Here is a 25,516-nt window from a genome sequence, read left to right on the forward strand (position 1 = left end):
AAAAACAAAAGAAGTCTAAAGAACCTTCGTTAACTGTGAGAGTAATTCTGCCCTTACTCTGGAAGACACAGGACTGAAGACATTTTTATTCACAGCAGACAGCATAACAAAACTTGCCCAGCAAAACAGGGAACTAAGCTGCATTTTCAGACATCCCTCTGCAAAGGGCAAAGGGAAAACAAATGGGAGATGATGCACCAGAATAACATGTATTACTCCTATGCAGGGCACGCTACTGATTGGCTAAGAATAACTATTCCTTTAGCATTACAGGACCCCTGGTAACTCACATCCACATCTGGTCTCTTTAGCAGATCTTCCACTTTAGCAACATCTCCATTGGCAGCAGCTTTAACCAATTCTTCATTGAGATCTCCAGATTCTTGGGTTTCAAACAACTTCTTCAATAGCTGGGACAGTCTCTCTACAATTATTAAACAAACCACAATTACGACTATAATTCTAGCCACAAATGAACAGAAAAACAACAGCAGAAGTTGTCATAATTCTAAAGACATGTAACTAGTAATACACAAACCACCTTTAAATTATTATAGAGTTTTGAATAAGTCCTGAATCCTACTAAACGCCTTAAATAGTTGAGATGGTCGCATCAAATATTTCAGAACAAAAGATTTATTTTAACCACAAATAGCTTGTCTACCACTAAATACAGAACGGAGGGGAAGCAGGTAAAAATACAGATTTACATGCTGATGTATCAGGCTTCTTAGTCTTCTATCTTAACTTCGTCTGCTTCCTGCCCTCTATTATTATACTCGCCGTGACTTCATCATTTCTCCTGTGGGTTTTTTGTTGCTTTTTTTGTTTGTTTGCTTTTTGAGAAAATTCACTGTATCTATGCCCATAGTCCCTATGAAAAAGTCTAAAAGCCCATATAGAAGGATTTCTTGACATTAAAGTAAATATGTGAAGGGGGGATCAAAACAATTAGCTATGACAAAGAAGAAAAAAGACATTTCAGTACAATTGACTAATGAAACAGTCAATAGAACACAAAATACATATTGGGTGATCTTTCTGCCATCAGTATTAGACAAACACTAACACTTTAGGACAAGGGGGAATGGTTTTAAACTAAGATGGGGGGGAGGTTTTATGTTAGATATTAGGAGGAATTTTTTTGTACAGAGAGGGTGGTGACACACTGGAATAAGACAGTCAAGGCCAGGTCAGATGTGGCTCTGGGCAGCCTGGTCTGGTGGTTGGTGACCCTGCACATAGCAGGGGGGATGAAACTAAATGATTGTTGTGGTCCTTTTCAATCCAGGCCATTCTATGATTCTACAAACACGAGCAGGTTCAACAGAACCAAATGTGATAATGTAGCCCGAGGCATATCTGATTAAGTTTTAAGACAAAACCTTTTAAGAATTTTATCATAAGTAACTGCTTGCAACAGATCCCTCATTTAGGCTCGCTATCTCCAACCTGCTTTAAACAACAGATGTGCTGCTTCCTTCTCCCAGTGACACTTTCTTCATGCCTTACAGCCTGTTACAATCCAACATCCCTTCCAACTGCTTCAGCTTTAAAGCCCTCAGAGCTGGCCACCAAACATATACTTGCAGCATAGCCAAAGAAAAACATGCATTTGATTTGGAGTTTTTGCTTCTATCAAGATAACAACTATAAATAACTCCATGCCTACCATAAGCTTCTCCTTTTATCTCTCCATGAAGCATAATATTGGAGTAGACAAACATCCAGTCTGAATCTTATTAACCTTACATACAAAGCCTGTATCAGTACTTAACAATTCTGCGATTAACACAAGTACTTGTCACACATACGTTACTGGTTATTCTTTACACTTACCACCAGATGCATTACTTATAGCAGATCCTGCTGATGCCACCTTTGAGACAGCTGCTGGATTATATGTCCAAGATGTCCCACAAACCTCTACCTTTAAGTCACTGTCTGAATAGATCTGCTGGACACGACCAACTTTACCTAAAGTCTGCAATGAAGGAAAGATCTGAAGTAAATATACTAAGAATAAAGAATTGAGGTATCTAAACATTACAGAAAACAAATTCTATCAAAACAGTTGTGTAACAGTACAGTTGCTAACCCTTCTAGCTAAGTTTCAACATGCTAAGCAAGTATTAAACATTGTTTGGTGAAATATACTTTCTCTGACTTAGAAGTTCATGGAACTTCTGGAACTCACAGTTTCACAGCCACCAGGTATTATTAACAATTGTAACAATAAATATTACACAAGTTTAATCACCCTGAGTCCAAACACACAGCTACTTACAGGAAGCATTGCTTCAGCCCACTCTCCATGACCTCTCTGAAGAAGCTTGATTCGCTCCAAGTCATAGCACACTTGAACAAGGTCACCCACTTGAAACTGCGAAGTACCTCCTTCTGCACCTTGAGCAGCATCTCCACTTCGGACAACATTGGCTTTGGTGAGAACAGCTGGATTAAATGTCCATCTAGACGAAGAATCATTTAAAGTAGATTTTAAATTTGGGAAGTGAAATGAATGTTAAAAAACATGAATAAATAAGCCAGGTAAGGTTCTGCTTGCATGCACAGAACTTTCTGCAAACTGATGCTGCAGCATGTTGTTAACTACTTCTTGCCCATATGAGTGAACACGGCTCATTAGTTGAATACTGCCATCTTCAGAGATGTAAATTACTGAAACAAAGAAGAAATGTCCTACAAGCTAACAGCTCATAACAACTTAATACTCTTGAAAGTATTTGTTTTTTTCATTCTATTTTTCCAGGGCAAGAAGGAGTCAAATTGGAGCAGGAAAGATTAAAGTTGTCTCACAAATGATTGCAGTGTCAAGAAACAACAACAAGGGAAGAACTCTGGATGCTGCTCCTCTTCTCCAAAGTTAGAAGATGCAACATGGAGTTATAAAAAGATTCTTCAATCACATGCAAAGTCGAGATGCACCTGATTTTTTTACTGAGCTATTCCAACTTTTTACTTTCAATTTTATTGGTTTACAGAAATTTAGCTTTTTTTTATTATTATTATACTAGCATTCAACTGTTTGATCTGGTTGAGAAGCATCAGGTGACTGACAAAAGTCAAAGAAAAGAAACACAATACAGATTAGCTCCTCTGATTGCCTCTATAGCCACTTGCATCCCTACGGCTCACATTAGTTGGGAAAGATTTGTTTTGCATTACTTTGCAACATTAACAGGCAATATCCAGAGGGAAAGCCAGAATAAGGCAACGCTAGTCTTGACAGATATAACTCTTGATACTTTTTTTTTAAATAGATTGGCACGGTGGGCAATCACTAACCACATGAAGCTCACCAAGAGCAATGATTTTTAGCTCCTTTGGGACAAATTAAATAGGTCAGTCTCCAGACAGAACTGAAATAATAATCTAATTAGTGGCTGCTTTTTAAAGAGAAAACCAGTACCTCTAAGCAAGATGACAAAACTATTTGGATATATTGGCTCATATCTATCAGTACAGCTGTGTTTGAATCCCATTAGAACAAAGCAGTTCACAGAACATAAAATCTGGCTTGAATTTAGTGGTTTTGGCAACAATTTCCCCAACACTTCCTATTCCTGCTTTACAGTTACACAAAGCAAATCCCCACTGAAAAAAAAAAATATCTAGATACAGATCAAGTCAATGTATCTATACTATTAGTTGAGATTCCCAACACAGACATTCATCAGCAGCTCTCTTAAGAATTTTTCCTACATTAGGCTGCTATTACCATTCTCCCTGAAGCCAAGGGATACTTCATAATAATGACAAAACGGGTACTGCGTAAAACACAACATTTTGGAAATAACATGTTCCACAACTTCATTATTATGGACTCAACATTTTTCTAAGTGTGCAAGGCAGCAAACCTCCCTGTCCAAACCTACAGCTTTAAATCCTTTACATTTGGAGCTCTTTTATATATGTATTATAATTATTCTTTTTAAGTTCTCATTACATATTGCAGAAGAAATATAAAAATTCTCAGAGATATCTTAATATACACGAAAGCAGTACAGAACCTTTCTGGCAGTAAGCGATCACACATGCCAAAGAAAGTTTGTGATAATCAATAACAAAGGCTGTAAAGCAAACCTATTGCCACTTGGATATTGTACTACAATGTCATGATCCTCGTCAATGCCACAAACTGTTCCAGTTGTCGTTAAGGTTTCAAACATGCCATCAGTCCATCCCCCATGACCGTGCTGCAAAGACTGTACAATTTCCAAATCAAGGTCGATGTTTACAAGGTCACCGATCTGCAGACCACCAGGATTTCTGTTACCATTTTGCTCACCTAAAATGGGGAAGAAGAAAAAAAGAGTTTTTCACATGACCACAGTAATTTTCCAAGCAATCTGAAAAATAGAAGTTCATTTCTGACATAGCTGATAACCATGAGGCTCCTTATCTATGTAGTGGTCAAGAGCTAAAATAAATATGAACAGGTAAAAGAAGTCTGAATCTCTGGGTATTAAATAACCTATTTCTTGTTGAGGTTTCAAGGCAAGTAAAAAAGATGGTCAATATTAAGTACTTCTTCCATTATGGCTCCTAACCAAGATGTAATAGCTATCATATGGTGCTAGACATCTGGAAACATCTAGCTCCGATAGCTTTGAGGTAATCATATACAAAGTGCCACCTATCCCTCCATATGTTGAAAGACAGGCAAAATGCCCACAAAGTGGTTTTGAATTTGGTCAGTTCATGAACATGGAAAAAGAACTGGCAAAAGACTATCTTGAAAATGACTTACGATGATCTGTGGTGTTCTAAGTGGGAATGCAGCTACAAAAAAGAAAGCTCACAAATTTTTGGCCAAAAAACTTTCACAGTGGAAAATGCTTACTTTCAAAAGCCATCACAAAAAGTCAATAGCTGATGGAAAAGAGCATACATTCATAGACCTCAAGCTGTGGTAACTGATGAGAGAAGCATCTTGTACAAGTGCTCACTGATAGAAACAGAGGATGCCATCTGCTGTCATCCACAGAACAGCAGAGTGACAACCACAGAACTCTTGTACACTGAGTTCAGTGACAATACTGGTTGCACAGGAGAGGGTCAGCAGAAGTCCTTTAACAATACTGCTGCCTAGCAAGATGCCGTAAGAGAAAGGGTCTCCATGCTTTAATAGCAAGTAGAAACAAATAGTCTGACACAAAAAACATTCTTTGGAGGGAGACCAGTTCCAGAGACTGAAATCCACACCAAATGTGGCTCTGCAATTAGCAATGCCAGTAAGTCTGCTGAGGATAGAAAGGCCAAGAAAAGAATTGATACTGTTGAAGAAGAAACTGCTGTGGAAGGAACCATGTTTGTGAATGGATGCTCATGCTCAATGGACTTTGATTTCGACGACCACCCATGATGCCACAATGAATTCTTTCTGTTCTAGTCTTTGTTTAATAGACATGTATATAGAACACTATTTTCAGTCTGCACCCTTTACCTTTGGGGGGAAAAAAATACCCACAAAAAAAAAACAAAAACAAAACAAAAAAAAAAAAAAACCACACACAACACAACATGATAAACAGCCACTTCTGCAAAAGACAGCAAAGTAAAGAATATTTCTTCAGAAAAATTGCTGATATAGAACTCCATAGTTAGAAAGCCATTCAATGGAAGGCATTACAAACATTGCAGAGACAGCCCTGATTAGACAAGGAAGCCTAGGCAAGAAGAGTAAAAACAGCAGAGTTCTAGAAGTGTTAACTGGAGAATGGGATCTTTGGAGGCTACCTGGTCTGAGCTCTTTGTGTAAGCTCTGAAAGAATCTTCCTGTTTTCTGCCAAAAATAGTGCTAAAAGCACACTGTTATCTTTGTCGTTGCCTTGCCACTCTTGGTAAGAGGGAGATAAAAAAACATATTCTGTTTCCTAACATAGCCCACTATTCAACTTGCTTTATTTGCAAATAAATGATGGCATGCTGCCACTTCAGCAGCTTCACTTCAGCACGCAGGTCTTCCTCATCAAGGCTCCTCAATTCCCAGTTTGTTCTAGTATATGGGGTTATAGCAACAAGTGTGCAAAATTCCATTTAAATTCCACAGGGTCTCAATTTACTGAATTCTTTGCTCACTCAAGATTCTTTTGAGTAAATCTTGACTTTCAATCACACCATTCTGTCAATTTCTTGTCACCTGCAGATTTTCTGGGACTGCATTTTGACTCATCACAAAGGTCACCAATGAGGCACAAAATAAAAGTCAGTAGAAAGCATACTTTTAAAGCTAGAACTACAATGAATACAGGGTGTGCATAAGAACCTATTTTTATGTCCCTGTTCATGCCTGACTAAAGAGACAAATTAATTTTAAGCACACAGAAAGAAAGCAACATTCGGAGTGCTTAATATTTTACTTCCAAGTAATTTCTCTACATGACAGCACACGGCCAAGTGATGACTTCTTTTCTAACTAACACAGACCTTCACTATTTTCACCTTTTCAAAGCTAAAAGAACAGCTTGAAGGTAACGCTTTAGTTTAATTCCTGCTGCAAATCCCTAAGACTAGCAAATAGAGAATTCTCATCACTTTAGAAAAGTCATTATCATCAACTAATGTTTTTTGTGTTGTTGGTTCTTTTTAATGCACTAAAGTATAACTAACTGAAGAAGAAAAGCACAATTTTCCGTAATATCCCATTTTATGACCAAGTGTTTTACTAAGGAAATACATACTAAGATAACTGAGAAATTTGTACTCAGTAATCCATGAGCTTATTCCAATTTGCCCACATTGTAGAAAACACAACACTTGGCAATTATTTTTACAGTACACTCTGCTCATGCCTGCAGCCCAGCTAGGGCACTAAAAATAAGTCAGTGCAAGAGTAGATAGGGGAAACTTCAACCAAGATTTCACAACAAATACTACTTATTGGTACAAAATAATAGGTTGAATTATATATTCAAGTGACACTGCTTGAATATATATTAACTCTGCCACGTATACTTTTCTAAACACACCATATTATTTAGAAGTGGCTGGACACAAGAACTGGCTGCTCAAGGAGGTGGTGAAGTCACCGTCCCTGGAGGTGTTCACAAAACATTTAGATGAGGTACTAAAGGACATGGTGCAATATTGGTAGCAGGTGGACAGTTGGACCGCATGATCCTAGAGGTATTTTTCAACATAAATGATCCTTTGATTTTAAGTCTTTGTAAGAATGCATAGATACTTGGCTCCCTAGAAGTAGTGCCCAACGTGATTTCAATACTTAGCAGTACCCTCACCATTCTCTTGGCACACCGATATCAAATACATTGAGGAAAGAGAGAAATTTACTATTAACACAAAAATGTTACCATTTACATTCTCTAGAAAGGGCTGTAATTTTAGATTGGATTTGAAAAGAGAAAACAAGACTACATATAATTAGTGCAGAACAAGGCAAATTTACTTTATTTTCAACTCACCTAACACAGGACAATGGTCTCTGTAGAAGGAGCCTCCTTTTGCATCTTGGACACATTTCAGGTCAGACTAAGGAAAGAGATTAAGACATCATTAGTCCTTACTGACTGAGTTTTCTGGGTAATACAGCTCACTGGAACCAGAATTTAAATACATTCAATTAAGCAAAGCTGAAAGTTATGAATGTCAGTAACACAAATAAGCTTAAATATTTTCCAAGTTGTCAACACTGACATTCTCCAGATTTTAGTAACATTCACCAATGCAAAAGGCTGTGAAATAAGGTATTTTTAACTCAAAAAGGTGTTAAAATAACACAAGCCTCCTTGGCATTGCTTTATGAAGTTATCCTTAACAAACGGCATATGATAGCAAGCACAGGAAGAATCATCTGCAGACAGTGCTTGAGGCCACAGCCCTTTCCCGTATGATATCATTTAAAACCTGTCAGTTCTGCACCCTCTTCACAACTTTTTTTTCTGACAAATATTTTAACAACTTAGAAAATAAAACCTGGCATGCAAACTCTAGAAACCAAAGAATTTCCTACAAAGCATACATGGAATACAAAGATATTAGCGTTGGGTTTTTGTTTTGTTTAATTATGCTGAGCTATACACGATCATTTAAAGAGAAACATTCAAAAGCCTAAGCCTCCAGAAAGATCACTTTGTATTATCTGAGGAACAAAAGTTTCAAGAGTGATAACCAGCTCCTGTTCAAAAAGCCAGCAGAGTCCCTATAATTCTCTCTTCCTCTGCATAACTCTCTAAGCCAAAGGGCTACCATCTGGCATTGCTTCTTGCAGAACAATCCACTCTAAACAAAGGGCATTCTGTGTGCATGATGAGTTGGGAAGGAGATCAGGCACTGTCTGTAAACATGTCAGAATATCCTAAGGGAAAGGGGAAGGAAATAAAGAGGACAGGTGGTGGCTGTGATGTAACCAACCAAATCGAAACAAACTTCCTTTAGTGTTTGAAACTGCTAAGCAGCTAGAAACAACAGAGAATCCAGAGTATACCCAGACCTATGAAGGATGCATCACCACATGCTGAAAAACCAGTAGAAACAGCCAGATCAAAATAAAGACACACAAAATAATGACATATAGATACAGCTCACAGGCAGCGATAAAGGGGCTGCAGGCAGCTGCAGTGGTGCGCTGCCACCCAGCGGGCAGGCTGGCCTTCTGCTGTGCTGAGAACAAAGGGCTGCTGACCATCCCAGTGTCCCCAGTGGCAACTTAATGAATGCCCAGAGAACAGAAACCTACCCATCTGTACTCTCTTACTGCCCAGCCTGTTGCATGTGATTTCTGGAGTATAAATAATATACATATTTGGGTGTAGCTGTAACAGTGAGCTGTAGCTTACTCTTCAGCCTCAGCTTCACACCTGCCTTCATTCTAGCAACACTGTGGAATCAATGTTTAATTACTGATCTAACTGCCATACAAAAGCAAAGCAACGTGATTATTTTCCCACATAAGCCTCTGCCAAAAGGAGAAGGAATCAAACAAAATGTATTGAAATTTGAGGTACTGACAGAGATTAGGACAGTAAAAGTAACTGATGCATGCTGCATTTACAGCAAAGAGTTCCTTCCACAACAACACAACCAACCCTGAAAAGAACAGGGAACTGTGAGAGCAGTTTTCGTGTCCTAAGAGCATGAGTCTTACAGGTGGATCATTTGAAGATGATGAATCCAAGCGCAAAATGCCAAGCACACCACAAAACAGGAAGAGGCGAAGTGCAAGTTTAGACTCAAAGTGATACACTGAGCAGAAACAGCGTCAAAAGTAAGAACCTGACAGGAACAAATATACAAAGACAAACAAAACATTCTTGTATATACATTAATGGGATGTAGAAATCATTCAAATGAACCCAGAAGATGATTCTTTTTCTTGCAAAGGAAAAAGCTACAGAACATCTGCAATTTGTCTATACTTTGAGAAAAGATGGAAACCCCAGTCAAGAAAATGGCTAAAATGAAAATGCAATAAATTTTACCACAACACAGCAAGATTTCAAGTAACAGTGAATGCATACAAGCAACCAGTATGGACAGATTTTGCCTAGAGTAATTTTCATTCTTAGCATCTACCTCCTTCACTTCTCTGAAAAGCCGTTTGAATTATAGGAGTATATGATTGAATTACATAGAGATCACAACAGATGAAGCAAATAGGAAATACAGAGAATGAAACAGCTTACTTTAACTTACTATCCAATTATACCACTGAAAAAACAACAGCACCAACTTCATAAAATCTTTGGGGAATTAAAAAAGAAAAGTGCATTACAGCAATGTCAGCAGTGCTGGCAGATGGTCTAAGAGGGCCATCGTTCCTGACCTTGAAGTGTAAAACAATGCTGAAGGAGCAGCTGCTTACTGGAATAATTCATTTATTCTGATAAACATGGGTGTCCAGCCACTCAAACAAGGGACACAAGACTACAGACACAATAAGGAGACCAGGCGTGATGCTAAGGAAAAGAATGTTTGTACCAGATGCACTGAAGTAGTGCTGTATGTACTAGAGAAATTACTACTGACCTGAGAGTTATCCCAACCAATACTGTCCCCCAGGCACAGGTGTCTGAGAAAGGTAGCAGTGAACACACACTTCAAATATCTGTTTAAGTCTTTAATCTGAGAACAAAGAAGTGTGCCCTCACAGGGAAAATGAAGGACAGCGTACGCTGCATTGCCACCAGACTGCAACAAGGGAGTGGACAAATCCTAAAGCTTTAGGAGAAGTTTTAAGGAACGCATTATTTCAAATGTAATTTATTTAAATCGTTCGGTTTCAATGAGCTGATAGAATTGAAAGCAATAAAAGCAGAAATTGGAAGACAGCAGAGAAAACAAACTGAAATTATAAAAACATATGAGGTGTTAACAGCAGCCTCCTGCAGAGGAAATTAGACTGCAGCCAAAACCTGCATGAAAGGCTTACAATCTGTTTATTGATTATAAGTACACATAAAAACTTTCCACAACGAACTGTTTCTAAAGAGGATCGCTTTAAATTCATGGCTTATATAGCAAATAACAAAATTGGACAAGTATATCTCTAAATAAGAAAAATAAGTTTCTAAGCAACTCAGTTACAGAGAGACAAAAAACTGGGCTTCGTTAAGACTACAAGAGAATGAAGAGAAGTAGGGCCACACAAAGAGAAGCAAAACAAAGTCTGCTGACAAATACAAAGAAAAAATGCACAAGGTACATAAATACTGCACTCCTCCCTCTATTCAAAAGCAACTACTCCTACTTTCTAAATGACATCAAAGCCCAAGTTTGCCACTTCAGAAGAAGACAATTGTATTAACAACAGAAATGAGTAACTCTTGTGCTTCCCAGCCATGTTCCAGATGAATTCATGGCTTAGGACACAATTTTGTCTTAGAGCAATTCCACAGCTGCTCATGATCTCATGAGCTTGTTAATCCTTCCTAAATTCCTCATTTTTCAGGTACAGCAGACAAGATCAAGGACAAGGCAGCTGAAGATCTGACTTGGATTCTGTGCCATAGCTGCACAAAACAAATGTATTTCTATACAGTTTGAAACACTCACCTGCAAAGCATAGCATGGCAAGAGATCTGCATTGGTTTTATTTATTTTTTAAGTGTGTGCTAATAAACCCCTCTTAAAATCGTCTAGAGTAATTTCAAGGATTATCTTTTAAAGGTAACCCCCAAAAAAGCTGATGACCAGAAAGTAGCTATCAACCAGGATGAAAAATAAAGTTGAAAACAACATCAAAACTTCAGGACAATAAACCCTCCTAGTACATAAGGGAAACTCAACCATACAGACTTCTGTGGGGAAAAAAAGTACACAAACACAGATGGCTTACAGATGACTGTGACAGTGATGGATGAGAACTACAGTTACTTCTTTCAGAAGCTACACAGATGAAAGGAGATCCTTCATCATGAAAAACAAGAGGAGGTTAATCACAGCGGAAAAGGCAAGTGGTCAGAGCAAAGAAATTTAGTAACACAGAAATAATTCCTAAATAATTAAATAGATTTAGGGCATGCTTGCTGGTGGAACCATTTTCTGAAGTTTTTCTAGCAAAATCATTCCACTGAACACCAATGGTGTTGCAGTTTTATATCCTTAGGTGCTTGATATGAAGAAATGAAAACTATAAACAAGCTCAAAAAGCTAAATCACAATGTTCTCATTTGATTCTCTAATTCCATGCAGTGTTATCTTTTTTCTGCAGTGGGCTGCATTCACACACTCTAAGTAGGAAAACGTGGTTAACAGCTTGGTCTGGCCCTATAATCTGAATACATGTAGGTATGAAGTGCAAGCACTGCCGATAACCTTATTATCCCACAGTACTTCATTCCTACTATGGATATAACAAACACGTTATTCAACCCTGCAGCACCATAAAACCAGATTTCACTTCAGGGATTCACAGCCTGCATCAGCACGACAGCAGAAACTCCTAAAGAAATACAGGATGTATCCTTCAACCACTTCATACGTAAACACAGCCACAGCAAACTCAATTAAAAACTGTAAGGATTTGACTACAAATACATGGAAATTCTCAGGCAGCACCTGCTGCTCTAGTAGCCAATCCCTGTCTCTCCCACAGAAAAGCTGGCAGGCCAGATAGATTCATTTCAAGCACCAGACACAGGCTGTCAGCTATCAATAAGCAACCCTGACTTACGATAATAAGCTGCATTTCTTTAATCAGCTTCATTTGTGTCTGAGTCAAGTGTTATTCATTTGCAAGTCCTGCTCTCTCCCAGCTGTATTTACATGGGCACACACCCTGCATATTGTTTCCACGCTCTCAGGACATTCTTAATCAATCCTTAAGTCCCCAGACAAGTTTGCCCCGACTATATTTGAGCTTTCTGACAGTCCATTAGCCAGCTTTATATGAGAGCAGCAATACTATCAAATAACCACAATTAAATGTACAAACTGGCACACAACTCATCAGTTATAAAACACATTTTCATGTGACTGTCACAGATACCCAAGAACTGATGCGAAAACTGCTTTCATCAAAAGCACTCAAAGACAAAATTAACATAGAGTTGGACTGCAATCAGCTAAGCACTACATACAAAGCCTCAAATTATCTTCGATACACGTGTCTGCATATACAGCATATTACTCTTTATATATTATGCGTATATATGTGGTGTTTCATGAGCAATTTAGAAGACTTTTTTTGTTTATTACAAACTTGATGGACCAAACATTTTTATTTGTAGATATTTCAGGGGGAAGGTAACCGTTTACTTCTCAGTTCAGCTCACAGTCAATGAAGTAGCTAAGTATGTTAGAAATATTGAACACTTGCTCACGTAGCAATAGTTTGCCAAAGAATACAGATGGTTTTACAAGTAACTTACTCCCTTAATAACACAAATTATTCATTTCAGAACGAAGTACAGCTTATCTTAACGTAGTTTTTCTGACATCAAAAGGAACCTTTAATGATTCCAGAGTATTATATCCCCTATCAGGCCATTCACACATTTTAATCCAAGAACCCTGAAATTTAAAAGAAAAAAAAAATAAATAAAATCACTTGAACTCTCATTCTGTCTGTACTTTAGTAATTCAAATTCTTTTCCACATATCACAATCAAATATCACCATAACCATTCTTCCCTTCTGCTAGGATATTAGAGATGTTCTTTAAAGCTGGGGGGACCAGAAAGGATGTCACTCAATAGTGACTTGTATTTTTATCCTTAGCATCCACCTGCTCCATATTATTGATAAAATAGTACATAAGCTTTCCAAAGTATGTATCAGAAAAGCTGATGTGCACTACAGATATTTAATCTTTCTAAATCTGGCATTAAAATGTGTTTCCATTTTTATTCTAAAAATCTTTCAAATAAGGCAAATAAGGCAAGCAGATTATTTTATTCTCCAAGAAGCTGCAAACTAGTCATTAAGATTTTATTACTGATACGTATCTGATGACACCTCAATGTTAATATTGTTTTCCTCTACATTATCAAACAAAAATCATGCAAAGAAAATGTTAATTAAGGTGTTATAAGAAGTTGATAATCAAAGTAACCTTTCCCTGACCCTCATTAGGATATGAAAACCCAGCAACAGAAGGCATTTAGGCTGGAGTCTGACCTATTTTCCCTCTAAAGCTGGGGTAGTAGATGTAGAAGATAGGAAGTGAAAAACCTATGGGTAAAGCAAATACAGGTTGGAATGTAATTCTACATCTTCCCAGTGGAAAAAAGAAAAATTGCTCATAAGAGGATTCTGAGTATTTTTTATAGCTCAAAACCTGCAAATCTTGTAGTAATCAGGCTAAACTTTGAAGTGAACTTAAGAGTTCAGGAGTTAAAAACTAAGGTCTCCAAAAAGTTAGTGAGTAAGCTTTTTTCCTTTCTCAATTTTAATTTAAGCACATTAATATCACAACAATAATTGTACACAACATAAATATTTACTACACTCAGGCAAAAAGCAGCTCTTAACTTTAAATTACTCACATTTTATGGATTCCCAGATCAGACTTTTTTTCCTAATACATATGTATGATCCATACAGCTGTACTCACAATGACCCGACTAACAGCATACAAACTGACAAAGGATATTAGAAAAGCAGCAGAATAAAGCGCAAGTTATTTTTGCTACCCTTCCCCCACTCAGCATTTTACCCTTTATCTTTTATGCTTACCATGCCCTCAAAGCCAACTCTGTAAAGGTTTTTAGCACCATTGTCCCAAAGAACGTATGCTGCACTATGTGGACTTGACGCGCTCCAATCTTGGATTTCAGTTACCTATTTAAAAACAAGAAATCATTTATGTAACAAAGATTTACAAAAACTATATGAACTTAAAATCTGATTGATCCCTTTGGACAAATTAATAAAAAAGCAGTCACTGAATTTGATCAAACATTTCTTGTAACTCTTCATAAATGCCAACAGAAGCATTCCCTGGGCGTCTTAATAAAATAGCAGCCTATTTTTCTTTCACATATATATATATACTATCTATATATATATACTATATATATAGATAGATAGTAGTTAGATTATCTTCTATCTATCTATATATATAGAAGATAATCTAACTACTTAAGTACAGAACAAAATCTGTAAGGCAAAAACTTATGATGCCCTGACATTCTTACTAGAAAGTGTTTCACTAAGGAAAAGAGAATGACAATTAACCTACATTAGGCAAGAGGCAGAACGCTGTGAAGAAACAAGGTTTTATGTCCAGAGCCAATCTGTTCAACAACAGGACAAAAGAAAGGAAGTGAAAAGGATTTTCCTTAACGTTTCTGAAATCACAAGGCCATGTAGCAAATTCTTAAAACACTTCTATTATTCAAAGAAGGAACTACCAGAATTTGCCTTAATACATACCTTTGTTTAAAAACTGTCTCTGTTCTCTCCTGCTTTCCTAGTTTACACCCATCTTGAAAACACTTCATACACAATTCCATCTTACGCGTATCTCAATAATTCTTGCTTAGCACATAAAACCAACACAAGTACCTTATTTTGCAAGGTTTCAAAATATCCCACACAATTCAAAGCAAAGGGTAAAGAATCGAGATGGAAATAAACAATATGTGAATACCTCTTGCTCAAAGAGATTTGAATTTATTATTTCCTCTCATTAATATCCAAATTGAAATCCTCAGAAGTCCTAGTGCTTCCATAAATGTGTAGGACATAAGGTCATCATTAATAATAGCCCATGTATGGTGATAAAAGACATCACCTACCTTACATGCTCTGCTTAAGTTCATACTTAAACAAACTTTCCTCAGATCCAGTTAAGTTTAGGCTGTTGCAAATCATTTGCAAGTTTTCCATGTCATTCAATGCAATCCAATTCTCTAATCAATTGTTTTGTTTCGTTAATATTATAAATGGTATCAAAAAAACTTTCTGTCCTAAGCAAGCCAGTAATGGTAACACGCACAACCAAAACTTGCAAAGTTCTCACTTTAAACTGAGATAGTCTCTATAATAGAACAAAAATCTACAGCATAAGCACCTAAAACCAAGACAAATGTGATGACCCAGGAGCAATCAGACCACAGAGTGCAGCAGTGACCAGCAAAGACTGTCTTTATACCAGCTCCAGTAATGCTGAAATACACACACTCAAATCTTAAAGCCTGTCATGCAAAGACAAACATGTTCTACTCTTAAAAATTTCACCCTGGAACTGTAAAAACATAAATTTCAGTGAACTGGTCATGCTAGACACCCCCTCCTTTTTTAAGTGCTTGAGCATTACAGAGTATGATTCAGAAATGACTAGCAAACTGTGGTGCTATTTGTACTCTTCAATTAGAACAGCCACCAAACTCACTACATTATTACAAAGAAAAACAACTATTTAAGACGTTTGTTGTATTTGTTTTTTACCTTTCCCCTACGCCCATTGCCACCATCTTGATCTTCCCATTGCCAGTCGACTCCTCGCACCACTCTGGCACCTGCAAAGATTCCTCTTGCTGTAATTTTCTTTGATTTACGGCGAGACTCCAGCAATACCCTGAAGTTATTAAAAACAAAACAAAAAACACAACCACCCAAAAATGTCAAGATAATAAAGAAAGTTCAAGATGAATCTTTGGGAGTGGGAAAGGAGATCATCTTGAATAAAATAACTAAACAAATGCAGATCTCAATATGTGAATCATCAACCAATTTCCAACTCAAACAGCAGCCCACAAGACAAAAAGCCATAATCTTACTAAATATGTTTTATCATATGCTTAGAACTAACTTTTAATTCCACTAATTTATTCCTCAAGCTTCCTACTACCAACAATAACCTGTGATTAGCTGCATATAGAACTGTACTCATATTAAATATTATTAAAATCTGTAAAGAAACAAGGCTTGTGAACAACACAATCCTGTTTGTCTCTGATGCGCACCAGGCATTACATTCCTGCCATTATCCAGAATTCTGCCAAGTAAAGGAACTACATCTTTTCCCCTTCCTATGTCTCAGACATTTTCTACATACTACAGACTGCTTATCGTAGCAAATGTCATTCAATATACCAGCATCTATTTTATCAGCCTTGTTTTTGTAATAACAGGTTATTTTCCTAAAGCAAAACTCTTCTGCCTCAGACTTAGATGGACATGGAGTACAGAAGACCAAACAGAAGAGGTGATGGCTCTAGCAATAGAAAAGAAAAACATTCTCCTGTGTTTTAATCTGAAAAGCCACCAGTCGGTATGCAATTTGACTTCTTATTTCATGCCACAAGAATGCTGCCACTCAAAAGTATTTTTCAGATGAAATGAGAATGTTTCCTGACTCCTTCAGTGTAACACCCTCCTGCTCAACTTCTAAGATCCAGCAGATGGCAGACAAGGAAGAAGTTAAACGATTATAATCAGTGCAAAGAACGCATGAAAATCTTAGGAATTTTTATCTAAGTAATATTAAATGGTGAAAGATAATACAAAGATATGTTATTTACAGCAGCCTTTTAAAAAATCTCAACATCTATGAAACTGTGACAAAGAACGGCATATATTACTTTGGTATGCACTTGCATTTGTTGAACCTCCTGAGGTTCACCTGGGCCCACTGCTTGAGCCTCTGTCTCCAAAACTACTCAAAAACTACACAGGAAACTTCAGCCAAAAAGAAAAAAAGGGAAATTAAAAGTAAAAAGGTCTGGTAAGGATTCTCAGAAGCAATGAGTTTTTAGGGTGTGTTTTTTCTAGACAGAAGTAAAGCAGATTTGTATTTTGCTACTTAGTCCTTATTAACCACATTTAGCCTGAACTTTCTTCTCTCAAAATCAACTTTTAAGACTTGCTCTACATTAGAGCGTTGTAACTCAGATCCTAAGCTCACGCTACTTGGTAACTAGACATACTGGCATGAATCTCCAAAAAACAGTAGCTGCTTTTTGATTAAGTGGTTGGCCCAGACATTTTTGCCATAGCTGAACTTTAAGGCAAATGTCTGAGAAAATAAACAGAGTCCCTACAAGACACTTAATGAGAATTCAGTCTGTGTGCACTAACCACACCCCTCAACTGTAAAATTGCTGATAGAAGCACAGCACTGAATCACAGCACGTTTGTAAACCTTATTTCATCAAGAAGAAAGGAAAAAATGGATTTAAGGACAGAATACTTTGGAGAGCTAAAGCACTTAGTTGTTACATAGTACTTTAATGCAGCTCTTAAAGTATTTACTATCAGGCAAGTATCAACTGTTCTCACTTAACCAGTAGGTAAATTATAAAAGAAGCTCTGAATGTAAACGAGTCATTTAAAGTCAAAGAATATAACAGCTATGTGAGAATAAGACAAATTCCATTTCTATCCCAACAGATATCCTTACTGCAAACTGCCATAAATTTGAGCATAGGAAGTACCACATCAATATGCAAAGGGAACTTCTTTACAGTGGAGGTGACAGAGCACAGGAACAGGGCCCAGGGAGGTTGTGGAGTCTTCATCTCTGGGGATATTCAAGACCTGTCTGGACGCCTACCTGTGCAGATTGCTGCAGGGGGGCTGCTTTGTGGGGGGAGAATGGACTCTATGATCTCTGGAGGTCCCTTCCAACCTCTGTAATTCTGTGATACTACAGCTCTCCAGGAGACTCAGTTAACAGATGCTTAAGAAAATAACATTATAAACAAGATGTTGGTTAGAATAACCCTTCATGATATCTTTTCTCTGCTTTTTGCATTGAACAGTTTAAGGAGTTCAATTCGCCTTTTCTTTTTTTGGGTCTCCACTCCCGTCTGTGCCCCACAGCCCACAAGAGAGAAACTCTTCCTCAGTCCAATTTGTCTTTTGAACTTAAAGTGATGTCCACATTCAGGAACTCAATAACAAGTCACATTGTGATTATATGTTCAGCAAAGATAACAGTCTGTTTTAAGCCTGCTAAGTAATGATACAGGAACTAGGAAGTATACAGTGAAGTTAAAGAAACTGAGTAATCACATCCAAACTTCTTTCTCTACTCCATTCTTCCTAAACTTCCATGTTTTCCAATCTCCAAAGATCTGTTTCATCCAAAGCCCCTCACAAAGAGGCAGAATCAGTAACAGAACCCAATTCTTAAGACAGTGTTTTACTTAAACCAAGTTTCAATAACCAAACCTGCAGTTACAGAAGTTCACCACTGTTAACTGTTCCCTACTTAATTTCACGGGGAGGGAAAAGCTAGATTTTACCTTTCACTTCCTGGTGTGGTAATTCTGTAAAAACGATGCCTTAGGTGATGCTTGTCCCCATGATAACAAACTGTGCACAAGTCATAATTCGTGCATTCAGCACACTTCCATCGGATGCCAATGATTGGTTGCTGTCGACAAGTGTCACACATAGTCCCATCGTGCTTGATACCTGGTGAAAACAAGAAAAAAGCTTAGCAATGCTGCTACATCACTATACAGATTTGTAGTCACCACTGTAATCTGAAAGCATACATTAAAAAGTCAATAAAGCCTGATAGCAATACATCAGTCCTTACAAATGAGGGAAAAAGATGAGCTATTCCACCTCGTATCTCCAGCTGTCAGCCTGTCCCTGAAATGTTCCATCTTTTTTTCCCCCCTCAACTCTCAAATTCTAAGAGAGACGCTTCTGTATTGCCCCAATACAAGTACTCAGAGATTAGCTTAGGAGAATGAAAAGGGGTAAACGAACCCCTTTTATAATAATAATAAAAAACAAATTCTGGAGCTTTGGAGAAATCTGAAAAATAGAAGGGACAAGCAACAAGCACTGGCAATCGGTATGTAGCACAAATTAAAGATGAGCTCTACAGGTGTAGAGGAACATGGCATTTTCCCCATTACTCACCCTTTACAAAAAAAAAAAGCCACCACCAAAAACAAATCTCTGAAATTAATGAAAAAATGGTTTTCAGCCCTGCCAGAAGGGATGCTTTTGGAAAGGACAGCCATGTTCACTACAAACCCATTAGTCACTTGTGCCCAAAGAATAAGCCATCTGCAGTGAAGAAAAATCAGCAGCTGGAGAAGCAAAACTGAAGGAAATGCCTTTTTGTCTGTTTCACTGAATCATGCAATGGCTGAGGTTAGAAGTACCCTCTGGAGACTGTCTAGTCAAACCTCTCCAAGATCTCTGCGGCGCTTTGCTTGACTTAGCTGGCAAGCCAATAAAACATAGGTTTTACATCACATTCCAGGTGCGGCCTGTAAAGAAGGACCAACTCCTTCAGCATGCCAGCAACACTTCACCTAATGCAGTCCAGGGATGCCAACAGCACTGCATGGCCAAAAAGACACCCTGCTGGCTTCTGGGCACTTTGCCATCCATCAGGACTCCCCCGGGCCTTTCTTGAACCACAAATTTCCAGCCAGTTTGCCCCTACTACGTATCGGTGCAGGGATTATTCCTCCCCTTTCTGAATTACATGAGATTCCTGCCATCCTGTCAAGGTCCCTCCAAATAACAGCACAGTCTTCTGGTGTATCTCATGCATCATTTCTCCTAACCAAGAAAGCTTCTTACTTCATCATCTTCCATCACCTAATAATAAACATATTTAGGAAGATTTCCAGCCTCATGATTACAGACTTTCCAGATGCATTGAAGATTAAGGCCAAAAAAGGCAACGCCTTTGGAGCAAAGGCTGCACAGCATTGTAGAGATGGGAGCAGTATTTTGGGGCAGCTGAAGACAGCCTTCAGAAACAGCAACCATCCTGAAATTGCTGACTTTGAGCTACACCATCACTATAATTGCTGGAGTATTTCATGACTCAGGCAGCATCCATACCTTGACCACAAATTCCACACTGAAGTTTTGCAGGCCTGGCACAGACAGCTCATTTAATTCATGTCTGGAGTTGGAGTCAGCAAATAATGTCAACACAACTTTTACACCGTAATCATTCTTTATAACTATCCTTCTACATTTAGAAGCACTTAATAGTAACATCGTCTAAAAATGCTGTTTTCCTACAAAGCAAGAACTCCGAGTCAACCATGCTTATATCATACCCCCCAACCCACTGATGACCTTTTCCCCAACACACAGGGTCAGGAAAGCTAACTTCCTTGGCTCAGTACACTTAGATTTCAAGCCTGGTATTAACTATGTTCTTGGGACAACTGCCTCACTGCTACAAAGTACACTGGACCACTACACTATTTTTGGAAGCCTTCAAGAGCAGATGCATCCAAAAGTCTGGGACCAGTTGCCACTTTGTTGCCCTGCTTAATGAGTCTTGTCAGATATAAGACTTGGCCTCATAGGGTTGAGCTGACGGCACTTGGGGATTTAAAAAATGGATTGCTACATTGGTATTTTAAAAAGAAACAGAGCAGCTGTGCATATTTGGAATTTTTTAATAGCTGCTGAAATTCAGGGAAGACAATTTGCCAAGCATTACATTTACTCTGGATGCAAAAGGACTAAGCAATTGGATGCCTGCGGGATTCTTAAATTTGTCCAAGCAGTAAGAAAAGAGAGCAAGAGAGACATTTAAGTAGGAGTCCTGCAATCAAAAACTATACCACCTCACGGTACACTTAAAAGCGAATCATTTCAAGCCACTGAATCTCAGCTGAATTCCTTAAGAAAGAACAAGAAAAAAAATACACCAAGATGCCTTATCCAAAAGTCATTTGACTACAGCGTCTGGGACTTGAAAAAGAACAGTACCTATCTATATTTGGAGTCCGTGACCGAGAGGGTCACATTTTTAATATCACTAACTCCTGAACAGCACCCTGATAGGAACTTCCTTTCTACAGCCATTCCCTGACGCACGACTTCAGCAGCAACACCCACTCTGGCATGCAGAATCAAAGATCGGTTTGGGTTAGAAGGGACCTTTAAGGTTCCAAATCTCCTGCTATAGGCTGGGACATCTCCCAGTAGATGAGGTTGCTTAAAGCTCCATCCAGTTTCACCTGACCATGCTGCTCCATTCTCTTAATAATGGAAGCAAAAGGGTTTGCAGGGTGAAGCTGCAAATTGAGTCAGGAAATATATCCAACTGAAACACAGCCAGGAGGAAAAGTATCCAGCTGAATTGGTTTCCCAAGCCTGTTCTTTTTGGTGCTACACAACACCTCTGGCATAACAAAGCAAGCATTGCAGGGCAGGAGCAGGCAAGTAATCCTGTTACAGGATGTTTCACCAACGCATTAGGGATCCGGAGGGAGAAGTGGCTTTGAATGCTTCCGGCAACAGTGGACAAAGAGGCAGCTCTAACTTCACCCACTAAAAAGAAAGCTGAAACAAGGTGATACTAGCACCTATAAAATGTGATAACTAAGCTTTCACTCATATCTCTAACACTAACAAAATGCATTACTTTGACCAACAGTATATTCTAAAGAAGACTAAAATATTAATGTAACTTGAATGAGATAGAGAAGAAGTACATGAGTGTGGTGGGCTGACCTCAGCCAGATGCTGTACACCCACATAACCACTCTCTCACTCCCCTTCTTCAACAGGATGGGGAAAGAAAGTGCATTGAAAAAGCTTGTAGGTGGAAATAAAGACAGCAAGATCACCTACCAACTGTCATTGGGGAAAAAAACAGATACAACTTCAGGAAAATTAAAAATCATTAAAATTATTAAAAATAGAGTGGTATGATAAAAAATAAAATAAAATAAAATAAAATAAAATAAGAACACCTACTTTCTATGTCCCTCCTATTCGCAGGTTCAGCTTCACTCCCTTGTTCCCAACCCCTCTACCTCCTTCCTCCACCTCCAAGTGGGGCAGCTGAGTGGGGTCAGTCAGTGCACAACAGTCCCTTCTGCTGCTCCTCATTGCTCCCCTGCTACAGCCAGATCCTCTCCATGAGCTGCAGCTTCCTGCTGGACACATCCACCTGCTCAGTCCAGTGCAGTGTCTCCCATGGGCTGTGGCAGGAAAAGCACTCCACATGGTCCTCTCCATGGGCTGCAGGGTAATAACTGCTTCATCGTGCTCTTAGTCGGGACTGTGGGGGAACTGAGGTCTATGCCAACACCTGGAGCTCCTCCTCGCATATCTCTGGCCTTCATGTTCAAATCAAATTGAAAAGGGTCTATTCACCAAAACTCACTGCTGAGATGTTACCTCAGGTTGGCTCTAGTCTAGCCCAATGGACTGAATGCTCAGCAGCATTAGTCTCACCCCAAAAAATAAATCAGTTTGCACGCTCTAGAACTACCCTGGAATACAAAAGGAAACACAGCAGAAGCAACTGGCAGGGTGAGTCAAGCGTAGGCAATTAAGCTAAACTGAAATTCTGACCAAAATGCAAGCTGTAGCAATCGAACTGCTTCTGCTCTTTAAAACAAAGGCTTTTTAAGAAAGGTTAAGAAGCTGCAAATTGTGTGAAGTTCACATTTAGAGGGAGTTTTCATTTTTAGATCTTCCCTAGATTGCCTGGGCCACATCTCCTCTGTTGCTACAGAGATAGAGATTCTACAGCCCGCATGTTCCTAAAACCTACAGCTGCTCTTAAAGCTACGAAGTGTAACAGAAGCATTGTTGTTCGTATCAGTTACTCCCTGAATTTGTTACGAAGCTCTCTTCTGTACCATCCACACATACAAACGTGGCAATACGTAACTGCACCCCCTCCCCTGCCGCCAAAAAAGAACATTTTAGCTTTAAAGTAAGACTGACAATATCCATACCACTCACTGTTACGCACTGCAGAAGTCAACAGCAATTCAAATAGTTTTCAGAACCAACAAAATCTGGTTTCCAAGGGACTCGTGGATCTCTACAGAACTTCTAAGAAGCTCAAATCCTTTCACATAAGGACAATACTGCCATCAGGCAAGAGAAACCATAAACTATAAAGAGATGCTTTGTTCTCCCCTTTCATTCGCTCCATATATTTTTGACACTATGGTGAGACTGGAAACAAAGAATTCTTAGAGATTAACCAAATTCTACCAAAACACACAAACAAAACTTATCTATTTAAGTGTCGGATTTGGCAGCAGCCAGACTTGCCATAGCATGTGTCCTGTCTCAGAAGACATAGGAGCAGGGAGGATTACTGTGCAGCAGACATGGGGGAAGGGCAGGCAGAACAAAGGACAGGCTCATACAAACAGGCTACACAAGGACCCTCACTCATCCAACTACTAGAACTTTAGCTGTGAGGGGTTCTGTAAATATTGACAAGCAGCCACCATAGAAAATCAACACAACCACATTTAAGTGCCTAAATTGAAACCTGATGCACTAAAAGAGCAAGCCAATATTTAAGGTAAATCATCCAAGATGCTCTGCTTTTTTAAGATGTTCCATGCGGCTCTTCAGGTTACAGCAAAATATTAGTGCAAGTACAGAAAACCATTCAGACCTTCTGAAGGTTACATCTGAATTGTTAATACAGAGTGCAGCTCACAGCTGCCAAGTTGCACACAAACTCGCTTTAATTGAAGGATAATTTTGCATCAACACTTCATTTCCTGATCCCAGCTCCACCACCACCTCCCCTTATTCAAACACAATTGAGTACATACTATATGCAGGAAAATTACATTGTTACTTTGAACCGAAGATATAAAAGAGGAAATGGGTGACAAACATGTTTTTACCTAAGCTTTGTAGAACTAATCTTCAGAAAGAGCATAAACACACAAAATCCTGTAATGGCCACAAGCATTATGTTAACACAGTCGGAGGTATTCTTTGCAAGCATAAAACTGTACAGTCTTCACGTTAGGCAGGACACTGCCTACTCTCCTAAATATACAGCTTGCTTCTATGCACTTGATCTTGATTACTTTGAGATTAAACTGTACTTTTGTGTTGGACAACTTCAAACTTACCCTTTCCTTTCCTTTTCCACAACACTATTGAACAAGGGGTACTCACAAGACTTTCCTGAATCTTTCTCTACAAGTTTGTTTTCTTTGCAGATTCTTAGTTTAATAAATCCTCTCAATCACTTTACCTTGCTTAAATAAATGCTAGCCAATGGAAATATGATCGCTAATGGGCTGCCAGTACAGCTACCTTGGTAGAGCACTGGAAAAACAACAATCATTACTCAGACAACTACATCTAAAACGCATAGCCCAGAAGAGATCTTTCACATCAATCGCTGATGAGATTTCCAGGAACACAGTCCTAAAACGTTAGCAATAACAGCATAAAGTTTCATAAGAAGTTAACAGTACTTGCAGTACTGATAACAGTTTGCAGTTGTTACAAAGCAAGAACAACGCTACATCATTAAGTCTATGAAACATTGTTCTGCTATAAACCAAATATTTATCTGTATATACATATATCAAAACTCAGGGTCCTGCTTGTTTTAAATTAGAACGAGTTCCCATACATCACTTCTACAAACCCATGGATTCCTGATGCATCGCTACTGTTGCTGAAAGCACGACTCAAACTCACCAAAACAACTACTCTGGCTGCAAGGACTGCTTTTAAGAACCTATAATCAAGTTGGGTTTTGAATGCCTAAGAACTCCAGAGCAATAAACAATCAAACTTTGCTTCCTATTGCTCTTTTTTTTTTCCTTGCTATAAACTTAAAATCGTGTTATGACTGTAATACGGAGCTATTAGGTGTTTTTTGTTTCAGTGTTAAACTCTAAGAGATATGCTTGATTCAACACTCTGATGTGAAGTGTCAGCAAACCAAGAACACCTCACAATGCTCCCTCACCAGCACTATGGTTATAAACATACATAACACTATGGTTATAAAGCCCTGCCAACCAGCTCCACTATTCCTGTTATAACTTAGATCCAAACTGTCTAAAAGACCCCAGCAATAACATCAAATTATCATCCCATGTCAGAGTCCCTTATACTAAACAACAGACGGCCCCTACTGTGGAGAAAACACAAAAAGATGGAAAACTAAAGGGAAGCTATTTGGAAGAATACATAGTGGATCCAGTAGTAAAACCAGATTGCAGCCCATACTGACAGCATTCTAACCCTATGAGCTTTCAAGTCAGACTACAGCGCTTTCTTTTTACTGCTTTACAGATTTTTACTCTTTCTATCTTCAGGGAACTGTGACCTGAAAAGCAAGTCCCTCCAGCAAAAA

At 38.5% G+C, this 25,516-nt stretch overlaps 1 protein-coding gene across 3 annotated transcripts in view; it reads right to left on the reverse strand.

Moving 5' to 3' along the window:
* Positions 1 to 25,516, reverse strand: part of MIB1 (MIB E3 ubiquitin protein ligase 1) — a 70,849-nt gene that overhangs the window by 43,615 nt on the left and 1,718 nt on the right. For all 3 annotated transcript variants that reach the window (XM_072328054.1, XM_072328053.1, XM_072328052.1), the window contains exons 2-9: positions 18,675 to 18,846; positions 15,874 to 16,003; positions 14,158 to 14,262; positions 7,446 to 7,512; positions 4,105 to 4,309; positions 2,288 to 2,471; positions 1,840 to 1,984; positions 291 to 424 (exon numbers count right to left, since the gene is read on the reverse strand). In XM_072328054.1, coding sequence (XP_072184155.1) covers positions 291 to 424; positions 1,840 to 1,984; positions 2,288 to 2,471; positions 4,105 to 4,309; positions 7,446 to 7,512; positions 14,158 to 14,262; positions 15,874 to 16,003; positions 18,675 to 18,846 — 1,142 coding nt within the window. The remainder of the gene's footprint in view (positions 1 to 290; positions 425 to 1,839; positions 1,985 to 2,287; positions 2,472 to 4,104; positions 4,310 to 7,445; positions 7,513 to 14,157; positions 14,263 to 15,873; positions 16,004 to 18,674; positions 18,847 to 25,516) is intronic.

This window comes from Excalfactoria chinensis, chromosome 2 (assembly GCF_039878825.1).
Source record: "Excalfactoria chinensis isolate bCotChi1 chromosome 2, bCotChi1.hap2, whole genome shotgun sequence".
In the NCBI taxonomy this organism is placed as follows: Eukaryota; Metazoa; Chordata; class Aves; order Galliformes; family Phasianidae; genus Excalfactoria; species Excalfactoria chinensis.